The sequence below is a fragment of the Aotus nancymaae genome, unplaced genomic scaffold, assembly GCF_030222135.1.
Source record: "Aotus nancymaae isolate 86718 unplaced genomic scaffold, 86718_ANA_hifiasm-v0.15.2.pri h1tg000051l, whole genome shotgun sequence".
NCBI lineage: Eukaryota > Metazoa > Chordata > Mammalia > Primates > Aotidae > Aotus > Aotus nancymaae.
This window is the reverse complement of record NW_026988465.1, coordinates 10,503,723-10,516,098: the sequence shown is the minus strand read 5'-3', so window position 1 is coordinate 10,516,098 and position 12,376 is coordinate 10,503,723. Positions and strand designations below refer to the sequence as shown.

Here is a 12,376-nt window from a genome sequence, read left to right as displayed (position 1 = left end):
TGAGAGGACCATGTCTGCACCTGCCTCCTACATCTCCCTCTCCCACCAGGGTATCCCGGTACCTGAATCTGTTTGTAGCTGGGGTGGTCTCCATGTTAAATTCAGCCACTGGCATGCCCCTCGCAGCCACCTGGGGGGCAAACATGGCTGCTGGGTACACCACAGAGGAAGTGCCTACCTACAAGGCAAGCACACAGAGATGCACAAAGGGCCACACGACGAGGAGAAGGAACATTTTTTCAGAAAACCTTACATAAACTCAGGCAGGTCTCTGGTTGCCAGTGTGAGAAAAGCCAAACAGTACGGGATAAAACCGAGTGTCCAAGGGACAAGGGAAAGTTAAGAGGTGTCCTTTGATCAATCACGAGAATCGAGAAGAACGTGTGACATGAAAAGGAGAGTTGTGAAAAGAGTGACAGAGAAATGACTCAATCAACATATTTTGGGGGTAATTCTGGTTTTGTTTCTGCTTTTTAAAGTTATGCAAGGCTGGGCGTGGTGGCTAACACCTGTAATCCCAGCACTTTGGGAGGCCCAGGCAGGTGGACCACAAGGTCAAGAGATAGAGACCATCCTGGCCAACATGGTGAAACTTCATCTCTACTAAAAATACAAAAATTAGCTGGGCGTGGTGGCGCACGCCTGTAGTCACAGCTACTCGGGAGGCTGGGACAGGAGAATCACTTGAACCTGGGAGGCGAAGGTTGCAGTGAGCCAAGATCGAGCCACTGCACTCCAGCCTGGTGAGAGAGTGAGACTCCAGCTCAAAAATAAATAAATAAATAAAATACAGTTATGCAAATGATCCATAACTTTTTAAAACACGAAGAAAAAACATACGTGTCATCCATAGTCTTACCCCAAGACAATCACTGTTAACATTTTCATGTATGTCCTCTTAGGTTTTCTCTTACAAATATGTGCTATGAACATTCTTTTCAGGGAGGAGAAGACCATGACCTGTTTTGTAAACCAGCTTTTCTCATTTAACAATCCATCATCAACAGTGATACTCTTCTGACACTGGGAAGAACTCTTTAAATACCGGCTGAATGAATACGCACCACAAGAAAGTACTGCTTTTAAAGACATGTCAAGAAAATTTGGAAATATGCATACAATTTGTCCAATTAATCCCACTTTCAAAAAATGTGTCCTAAGGAAATCATTTGAAGAGCACACTAAGATTTCTATGTAAGGATATTGATGATAGCATTGCTTAAAATATCAAAATTTGAAATAGCCCAAATGGCTTGCAATAGAGAATTAACTAAATATATCATTCCTTATCCATGTAAAACACCATGCAGTCAACTGAAAGATGATATTGATTTAGATGTACTGACATGGAATATGCTAAGTGAACTGCTGGGTGACTCGTTTCCAAATAGAACATATGTCATGAATTCGGTTTTGAATTTTAATTAATACATGTACATCTGCATAAGAAAAGGTTTAGTCCAGAGGTGGGCAAACTTATTCTGAAAAGGACCATACAGTAAATTTTTCAGGCTTTGCAGGCCATTAAGTCTCTGTCACAAGTACTCAACTCTGCCACTGTAGTTTGAAAGCAGTCATAGACAGTTGTGCAGAAGAACGACTGTGGCTGAGTTCCAATAAAACTTTATTTACAAAAACAAGTAGCAGACCCAATTTGACCCAAAGGCTGCTGTTTGCTCACCCCTGGTCTAGAAGAAAACATACTCAACTGCTAACAGCAACTATGTCTGGATAGCAGAATTACGGGCGATTTCAGAAATATAGGAAATTTCCTCTATAATGTGATACTTTTTTTGCATATTCTCAATTAAATTTAATCATGAGCATATATTATTTCAAAAACCAACAGCATGTTCTTTTCTTTTTTTTGGTGGGGCTGGGGGAGAAGGCTTTGAGATGCCCAAGACATGGTCTTGCATAGTTTCCTATTTTATTTATTTTTTTGAGATGGAGTCTCCCTCTGTCACCCAGGCTGGAGTACAGTGACTTGATCTCGGCTCACTGCAACCTCTGCCTCCTGGGTTCAAGCGATACTCCCACCTCAGCCTCCCAAGTAGCTGGGATTACAGGCGTGTGCTACCACGCCTGGCTCATTTTTTTGTATTTTTAATAGAGATGGGGTTTCACCATATTGGCCAGGTTGGTCTCGAATGCCTGACTTCCAATGATCCACCTGCCTCAGCCTCCCAAAATGCTGAGATTACAGGTATGAGCCACCACACCTGGCCCACAGTTTCCTATTTTAATAGAAATTATCATTCATTGTTTCTCAGTTTTTTTATATGATACCACAAAAACTTCTCAACATACATTTTAAGGAAAGGAAGAAAGGGAGGAAGGAGAGAAGGTAGGAAGAAAAGAAGCAAGGGAGGGAGGAAGGAAAAGAGGAGAGGGGAAGGAAAAAATAACAACAAACTCCAGTCCCATCTTGGGGTTAGGGAAGGACGTGACCCACCACTAGACATAAGTCACAGTGGGCGAGCTCTCTGTCAACCTCCTCCAGAATGGCAGGATCCAGGTTTTCTCCAAACCACACGACGTGAGGTCGCAGCAAGCCCCCGCAGCCTGCCTCTTCACACCTGGAAAAATGGGATCCTTAAGCCAACCCTGAGCTGAGTCTGCCCAGCTGGATTGGAGGGAGGCCAGGGACTGCCTGAAACCCAGTATGTCCAGATGGGTCACCTCTAATGCCTCTTACTCCCTATGCCCTCCCTCCCAGCCTATATAAACTTGCCTTGTACATGAAGCATCAGGTTGAACTGGCCTTATTTTTTATCTTATCTGTTTATACTTCAAGTGCTGACACACAGTTTCAGCTAAGCTTTCCCAGTTCCTTCATTATGCTCACACTTGGGCTCACAGCTCCCCAGCCCTGGGAGTCACACTGGACTCAGATTTGCCTCCCACCCCAAGCAGCCCCGATTTCATCAACGACCTCCTTTCATGTTGTCTCAGGTTCACGTCTCTGGCCCAGTATGTAGCCAGCTCGCCTGTGCCCATTACCAAAATCTCTCATCTTTCACTCCCTCGTAACTCAGGGTCACCTTTTAAAACTCAGGGTACACCTCCTAAAATCATCCTCCCAAAGACCATTTTCATCATAGTCATCTCCCACATCAGAGGAATCCTCCAGGTCTCCCTATCTCTTCAGAAGAAAACTTTAAAATTTGGCAATTAAAACCCTCATAAGGAAAATAAGAAAGGTTCTGTGGTTAAATAAGCCAGTAAAGTATTAACATACATATTATAACCACTTTTTAGCAAGCAGCAATGGGATTCAATGCTCTGAAAAGTCCTGCAGCAAAGCAAACGTTTTAACTTTGTTTAGTCTAATATTTCCATATTTATTTGAGTGCCTAACATGTTTTTTTCAAGTAATGTCCGTCAACGTCACATTAAATTAATGTTCTATGGAATACTTTTAGAAGTGCTGTTTTATTTTACTTTAAAAAACAAAACTTTCCTCTGGCCAAGTGTGGTGGTTCACACCTGTAATCCCAGCACTTTGGGAGGCTGAGGTGGGCAGATCATCTGAGGTCAAGAGCTTGAGACCAGCCTGGCCAACATGGTGAAACACCGTCTCTACTAATACAAAAAATTAGCTGGGCATGGTGGCGCGTGCCTGTAATCCCAGCTACTCGGGAGGCTGAGGCAGGAGAATTGCCTGAACCCAGGAGGCGGAGGTTGCGGTGAGCCGAGATCGCGCCATTGCACTCCAGCCTGGGTAACAAGAGCGAAACTCTGTCTCAAAAAAAAAAAAAAAACCACAACAAAAAAAACCCTCTAATCCAATTACAGATTATGGAAGTGCTGTTTTAATGTCTGCTTTTGAAAAATGGGCATAAAAACCTTCCTTTTTTCTTTTTTTAATCTACGAACATTCCGTTTAGTCCTGTAACCTCTCCTATTCAGGTCCTTTGGCTTAATAATGCCAGTGATGTTACTTGACCGGTCACAGGTCAGCTCCTCTGCTTTCTGTGCACTGCGTAACCACCTGTCGCACAACAGCTTCAGAAACTTTCCGACCTCAAATGAATCCGCCAGAACACAAAGCAAAAAGGGGTTAGAAAGAAATCACTCTTTTCATCCTGATTTGGTTCATCCTTTGTCCTTTCACTTTTGGTCTCAGAGGTCAAGACTGGTTTTTACGTTTGTGCACTTGGTTTAAGAGGCATCTTGCCAAATACATGTTTAGGTTTCAATGTCTATTTTTTTTTTTTTTGTAACCTGGAACACTAGTACAAGTCAGAGTTTTTTACCCACCGGGGAAGTTTCTCAACTGGGATGCTGGCATCTTGAGTTCCAGGTTCTGGAGCACTGAAGTAAATAATATTAGACAAGAAAGATTATTATTGGCATAATCAAAAAATAAAGAAATAAAATAGCTCAGTTTGTATATTTGCCTGGCAATATGTGATATAAAACTCCTAAGTAATACGTGCTCACTTGGAAGGGCATTAGAAGGAAGGTCCACAAGCCATTAATTTCCAGTGGTGCTGGGCATAGAGGCTCATGCCTAGAATCCCAGCACTTCGGGAGGCTAAAGTGGGAGGACTGCTTGAGGCCAGAAGTTCAAGACCAGTCTGGGCAACATAGTGAGACTCCATCTCTACCGGAAATACAAAAATTAGCTCAGTGTGGTGGTGCATGCCTGTAGTCCTAGCTACTTGGGAGGCTAAGGCAGGAGGATTGCTTGAGCCCACGAGGTGGAGGCTTCAGTAAGCTGTGATTGTACCACTGTATTCTAGCCTGGGAAACACCAAGACTCTGTCTCAGAAAAAAAAATCACCAGTGGTTGTACTGCAAGTGAGGGAATGCATGTGTGGGGAGGGCTGGAGTGGCTGGGTGTGCTCAGGGGAGCTTCATGTTCACCTTTATACATCACCATTGTTTATATCCTCTGCAATCACATTATATAGTCATGTACAATTTACACTATTTTAAAATGGCTCAGTGGAATTTTTCTCAATATTGGGTCTACCCTCAAATTTTTTCCTCACTGTAATAATAGCACATGTTCATCACAGAAATGTAGGAAAATTCAGAAAGATAAGAAGAAGAAATTAAAATTACCCATAATCCCACCACTCCTGATATTCCTCATTAACATTTTGTTGTATTTTAACTATATACAGATATACAAACTCATTGTATGTGAGTGTGTGTGTGTGTGTGTGTGTTTTAATACAAAGCTGGGATCATATTGTACAAGTTCAGGACCCTGTGGTTTTCACTTAACACTGTAAGTTGTAAGCAAAATATTTCTTTTATCACATGTCTATATTTAGTCTTTTTTGTTTTTTGTTTTGAGACAGGGTCTCCCTCTGTCACCCAGGCTGTAGTACAGTGGCAAGATCTCGGCTCACTGCAGCCTCAACTTCCCAGGCTCAAATAACCCAACACCTCAGCCTCCTTAGTAGCTGAGACTACAGGCATGTGCCCCACACCCAGTTAATTTTCGTGTTTTTTTTTTTTTTTTTTTTGGTAGAGACAGGTGTTTTACTATGTTGCCCAGGCTGGTCTTGAACTCCTGAACTCAAGCAATCCTCCCACCTTGGCCTCCCAAAGTTCTGGGATTGCAGGCGTAAGCCACTGCACCAAGCCTTGTATTTAGCCTTATTTCTCATAAATATCCATGGGAATCTTTGGTGAATGTTCAATTTCCTCACATTTATATTCAACATAAAGGAGAAAACAACATATACTTATTCTGTAGTGTGGTATAATTACCCTCTTCCTGATAAAGCTGGACAAATTGGACTTCTGTAATTCTCAGCCACAACTCCACAAGAGGTACATCGAGTTTTAAATAAGCTACCTGAAAAATACATATGAAGCAAGTCCAGAATTTAGGATAATCAAGAGCAATTGTCTCCGTGTCTAAAAGGGGCATACTTCATTTCATTTTTTGGTCTCATCCAGTTACCCAGGCTGGAGTATAGTAGCACGATCATAGCTCACTGCAGCTTCCAGCTCCTGGGCTCAAGCAATCCTCCCACCTTTGCCTCCTGAGTAGCTGGGACTATAGGTGTGCACTGCCACACTGAGCCATACTTCAGTTTAGCAAATGGGCCTACCCCAGCTTTCATGGGAAACAGGGAGGCATGCAGTACTCTTAAGCCAGTCAAGAGCATATGCCCTCAAGGACTTTATCATCTGGAGGATAACTAACTCCCTGACTAATGTGCTGCCAGATGACCTTGGAGTGGTGTTCAAGTAGGCAGAAATGGCCAACAGGGTACAGGGAGCTTGACCTAAATCTAGGGGCATAATTTACTGATATGACTGATAAAGGTTCAATGGTGTGGGATATGTTTACAAAATCTTAACTTTGACTTCAGAAAGCTTGAATGTTTTATACAAAAGCAGCTCAATAAATAAGTAATCAACTAATAAATGAAAAAAGTAATTGTTAATACTAGCGACCACTTATTGAGCTGAAGCAATCATGGTGGCCACAGTTTATGAAATGGTGGCCAGGCACCTGGTGCCATGCAGAGCACTTTAAACCACAGTGGGCATGGGCTGCTCTGTTCTGCCCACCAGTCCTTCCTTGGGGAGTACCATCCCTGCTCTCTCCCATGCTGAGCCAATCAGGCTGTGGGTCACATCCCAAATACAAGCTTGACCACATGCTCCACACAGGCCCCATGTTGTGCCCATCCCTCTGCAGTCTCGTTGGTCAGAAGGGTGGGTGTGTGGACCAAGAAAGCCCACCCAGAGGTTTATTTTCTGAGCAGGTGGCTGAGCTGGAGAGCCTGAAACCATCAGAGGCCCTCTCCCCTGGCGCGTGGAGGCAAATCAGTTGCAGAGGGAAAAGGGAGGTCACCTCAAAGAGTGAACAAAGCTGAGAGAAGGAGTGGGACAGAGGCCAGAAGAAAAGATGACATCAGCTGCACCCCAAGGCTCCTCGGTTTTGTGAGCCAATAAACCTATTTTGTCAGTTTTAGTATAGACATTTTTTCCCATTTTCACATCTCTGAAATTCAGATGTGTCCTACCGTTCACTGGCCAGATGAGAGTGTGACCTCGCCATCATGCTTGCACAGACTTGTTGAAGGAGAACACTGAAAAGTGGGGTGACTTGGTTGTTATTCTCCGTGGCCTGACCGGGCAGATGCAACCTCTGGATACTTCCACCAACAAACCATTCAAGGGCCACTTCAGGGAGGAAAGCAAGTTCTGGCTGTGTGTACAGCCTCTCCACTGACACCTTTTGGTAAGAGCATGAAAGGCTCAATAGCGCACCTGCGGAGTGTGTGTCAGGAGCTTGGATGAGAATCCCAGCTATATCAGAGGGGCATTCTCTCAAGAAAGGCTGCATCATCCATCTCCTGAGGTACAAAGCGTGAAACTACATGGAAAACACAGACCCATCCACGCTCTGAGTCACTCAGAATCACTCTGAAGAGCTAGATAATGAGAAATATTTGGACCAGATTATTACACTCATACTTTATGTATGCCTGGAAAGATAAAATTTCTAAAGAAGGTGTCTAAGTTTTAATAAGCTCTTTCTCTAAGTATAAAATAACAATTCTAAGGGGTAATAACACAGTATATCATGGTTTAGGCAGATTGTATTCTAAGTGCCACATTAAAAACATGATGCATCTTAAAAAAAACCTTCATCAGACAGAAGATGCCATTGATCTTTTTTTAACCTAGGTTAGAAGAGAGTTCTCATCATTTGAAACTAAAAAAAAGTCCTAACATGTATATATGATCTTATTTAACCTTCACAATTCTGTAAAATAGGCATTGTCATCTCCGTTTTATGCCGATGACCAGCCCACATTCTGACATTGCAGGGAAATGAGCAGAGGCATGTGGAAAGTGGCTCAGACCCAGCAGATGCAGGTACCAAAAAGATGTTCAGTTAATAGGTGGCTGACTGTTCCTGGCACACAAAAGAGAAACAGGGTCGAAGTGAGTAGTGTCTCCCTGTCTTTATCAGGGTGACCTAAGTAAAAGGAGGCAGCTTCACCACACACACCCAAAAACAAACACCCCCCACTGGTGCACTGCCTCTGGAAATTCTACACTTAGAAATGCATTCTTGGCTGGCGCAGTGGCTCACACCTGTAATCCCAAAACTTTAGGAGGCTGAGGAGGGAGGATTACTTGAGGCCAAGAGTTCGAGACCAGCCTAGACAATATGGTGCGACACCATTTCTACAAAAAAATTTGTTTTTAATTAGCTGGGCACAGTGGCATGGGCCTGTTGTCCCAGCTACTCTGGAGGCTGAGGTGGGAGGATCCCTTGAGACGATGAGTTCAAGGCTGCAATGAGCTATGATCAGGCTACTGCACCCCAGCCTGGGCAAGAGTGAAACCCCCATCGCAAAAAAAAAATTAAGAGAAATAAATCCTTAAAATATAAGAAATGCATTCCTTGGATTTGAATGCAGTCTCTTTAAATGCAAGTGGCTTTGAGAGAAACCCTGGTTTGCCCATTATGACCGTGGGAGAATGGATGTATTAGATTTAGGGTGATAGCAAAGAAGGGAGGAGCCAGAAGACAGAGTGAAGAGGTGAGAGGTCACCCAGGACAGAGGAAGGAGGCCATAGGGACACAAGACAAACTCCACTGACATCATAGGCTAGGTGGGGTTGGTGCAGTACCTGGTGCTGAGCTGGCAGCTCCCTGAGGTTCCAGGGTGAGACAGAAGCACAGTCTCAGTGGGGAGTGTCCACTGGGGCATAGAGAGAGGGAGAGGAGACCCCAGATGCTATAGCCTGCCCCTGCCCGATCCTGCTCAAGCCCTGGCTGTCCAGTGGGCCAGGCCTTCTGTTCCTCGGCTCAGTGAGGCCACTGTCTCACAGCACCGCACCCCTCTACGGAGGCAGGGGTCACACAGCTGTGCAGCCCAGCGTTCCTCCAGTGTAAAAGGCACTTCGGCCACCTGGGCTCATGGGAAAATGCAGATTCTGATTTGGTGGGTCCGATGGGGCCTGAGATTATGCATTTCTAACAAGCTCTCAAGGATGCCAAACGTTGCTGGCTCTCAGACCACACTGAGCAGTGCGGAGGAACTGCCAAGTGAATAATGTCAGTGGGCTGGGGCTCCTCCCATAGCCAAAGGCAGCTGCCCAGGTGCCACAGGGCACTAACATGTCCTGGAAGGAAATGCCACAGCATCCTAAAGGACGAGATGGGTGTCCAGCAGGGAGGGAGGGAAGCCAACAGAGGTGATTCTGAAATGGCAGGACAGGTGTTCTAAAGCTGGTTCCCTGACCATGAGGCTGGGGGGACCTCACCATGGATCTCCAGAAGGTTTTTGGTGCCAGCCTTGCGATGCAGTTCATCGATGTTCTGGGTGATGACCACGACTCGCCGGCCCTGCTTGCCCAGCCGGGCCTCGCACTCTGCTATGGCACGGTGCCCGGCGTTGGGTTCCTTGCTCACCATGACCTCCCGCCGGTAGTGGTAGAACTCCCACACCCGGGATGGGTTGTGGGCAAAGGCCAGGGGCGTTGCCAGGTCCTGGGGGTGGGAGAGGAGGTGGGAGTGAGGGAGGCAGAGGCGGCCAGGATGCTGAACCCCGGGCACAGGCCCTTCCTCCCTAAGGCAGAAACAAGCAGCATTGGGAGAGTGCAGGCTGGAGGTTGAAGTACTAGGTTCAAACAACATGGCAGATGCCACGTGGCAGGGCCTGGGTACCAGCCTATGTCCCCATCTTTGGACTGCCCTGCGACCTTGGAGAAATCAATTTCCTTAGTGACAAGGCAGGGAGGATGCAACCTATCCCATTCCCCACCACCAAGTAAGTTGTGAACATGAAGTAAAGTAATATGCAGGAAGGTATTTTGGGTCAAATCCCCTTTTTCATGGAGCTCTAAAACATATGAAGTGGATCTCATTTTGACCTACACCCAGGAAAAACATAAAATGCAAAATGCCCATTGAGGTCTAATGACCATGGTTGAGAAACTCAAGTTTTATAACTATAGCTATGCCTCTACACACAGACACAACTACACACATCTATACACATGCAACTATACACACAACTAAACATACATACACACAACTACAGGCACAACTACACACATACAACTATACACACACACAACTACACACACACAACTCAACATACATACACACAACTACACACAACTCAACATACATACGCACAACTACACATACACAATTCAACATACATACACACAACTACACACACACCTCAACATACACACTACACACACAACTATACATACACACAACACACATATAACATACGTACACACTACACACATCTACATACACACACAACTGCATACACATACAACTAGACATACACACGACTAAACATATACACAACTACACACATAAACTAAACACACTAAACACATCTACATATAAACTGCACACACACAGCTAAATACACATATATGACTACACAAACTACACACATCTACAAACACAACTGCACACAACTACACACACAACTAAACATACACACACAACTACACACATACACACTACACAAACTAAACACACAACTATACACATCTACATATACACTGCACACACACAGCTAAACACACATATACTACACAAACTACACACATCTACACACACAGCTGCACACAACTATACACAACTAAACATACACACATACACAGTACATACAACTAAACATACAACTACACACATATACATAAACTATACACACATACAAACAACTAAACATACGACACTAAACACATAAAACTACACACATCTACATATACACTGCACACACACAGCTAAACAAACTAAACACATCTATATACACACACAATTGCACACACATACAACTACACAAACATACACAGCTATACACATACATACTACATACACACAACTACACACACAACTATACACACATACAACTAAACATACACTCAACTACACACTATACGCATCTACATACACACACAACTGCACACACACACAACTAAACATACACACACATCTACATACAACTGCACACACAGCTAAACATACACAACTACACACATCTACATACACACAACTGTACACACAACATACACTACACACATCTACCTACACACACAAGTGTACACACACAACTAAACACACACAACTAAACATACACAAAACTATACACATCTACACACACAAGTGCACACAAACTAAACATAAACATCTAAACACACAATTACACAACATACAACTAAACATACACATCTAAACACAATTACACTACACACAACTAAACATACACAACTACATATATCTGTTAATACATACACAACTACACACATCTACACACATACACAACTACATATACATGCAACTATACACACAACTAAACACACACAGAGCTACACATAAAAAGTGTATATTATATATAAACAGAACAGATAAAATATATATACTTCAGATATGGTTCTAGGAGAGACAAACCTCCTTTCTAAAAAAGGAGCCGAGTAGAGGTTGAGCTGGGAGCTGGCAGGGAAAGCCATAGGGAACTTGCAGCAAGGACCGAAATGTTCTGTTTCTTGACAGTAGAGGTGGGGGTGTTCTATGGGTGCATGCACCTGTCAAAACTCATCAAACACAATGCACACGGGTGCATTTTATTCTAAGGAAATTCCGCCTCAATAACAATTTAAAAAAGAAGCATGGCTTCTCTATCAAGGAGATGCTTCCTACATTGAACACGTGTGCATTTCATTCTACTGTAAAGGCCCCTCTGCTTGGGGGCAATGTCAGCCTTTGCCACATGAGGGGCTTGCTCTCCATGTAGAACACACGGCCTGGAGCAGTTTATAGGTGGCACACGAACATGTCCACAGGTGTCCTTGGAAGGAGGTTGGAGTCAAATACATACTGTCTACTTCTATGCTTTGTCCACAAACTCTGAGCTTTTTTGGACACAACTAAGCGCCCCTCTTCCGAGCTCCTCCCACACCTTCTGACCTCCCACCCTCTGCTGCTAATCAAGGGACTTCCCTGTGGTTCCTCTTTCTTGCTGGCCCCTAATGTTCTCTGCTTTCTTTTATCCCCCACTTCACCTTTAAGGTAACAACCCCCACCCTTCACCTAGAGGGCAGAAGGCAGGAGGCAAAACACCCAACCATCTGCCAGCCTCAGCTGTTCAGAAGGAAGGGGCAGGTTCATGAACTCTGCATTCAGTGAGAAATAAGCTACTAACCCTGGAAGACATGTATTGCAGTACTTATTTATTCCTGCTTTCATTCAACCAACGAAAATCTATTAGGCACCTATAATGTGCCAGAGTTCTGGGAGCTGGAGACAGTGCAATGAATAAAACAGAGGCCTGGTGTGGTGGCTCACGCCTGTAATCCCAGCACTTTGAGAGCTCGAGCAGGCAGATCACCTGAGGTCAGGAGTTCGAGACCA

At 44.2% G+C, this 12,376-nt stretch overlaps 1 protein-coding gene across 8 annotated transcripts in view; it reads right to left on the bottom strand.

The window, feature by feature from the left end:
* SIRT5 (sirtuin 5) overlaps positions 1-12,376 on the bottom strand; it is a 44,937-nt gene that overhangs the window by 10,422 nt on the left and 22,139 nt on the right. For 6 of the 8 annotated variants that reach the window (XM_064362992.1, XM_021665354.2, XM_021665353.2 and 3 more), the window contains 5 exons: positions 9,262-9,487; positions 5,731-5,818; positions 4,264-4,317; positions 2,456-2,579; positions 63-178 (listed from right to left, as the gene is read on the bottom strand). In XM_064362992.1, coding sequence (XP_064219062.1) covers positions 63-178; positions 2,456-2,579; positions 4,264-4,317; positions 5,731-5,818; positions 9,262-9,487 — 608 coding nt within the window. Of the gene's footprint in view, positions 1-62; positions 179-2,455; positions 2,580-4,259; positions 4,318-5,730; positions 5,819-9,261; positions 9,488-12,376 lie in introns of all 8 variants that reach the window. The other 2 variants (XM_021665356.2, XM_064362993.1) reach the window with 2 other exon arrangements.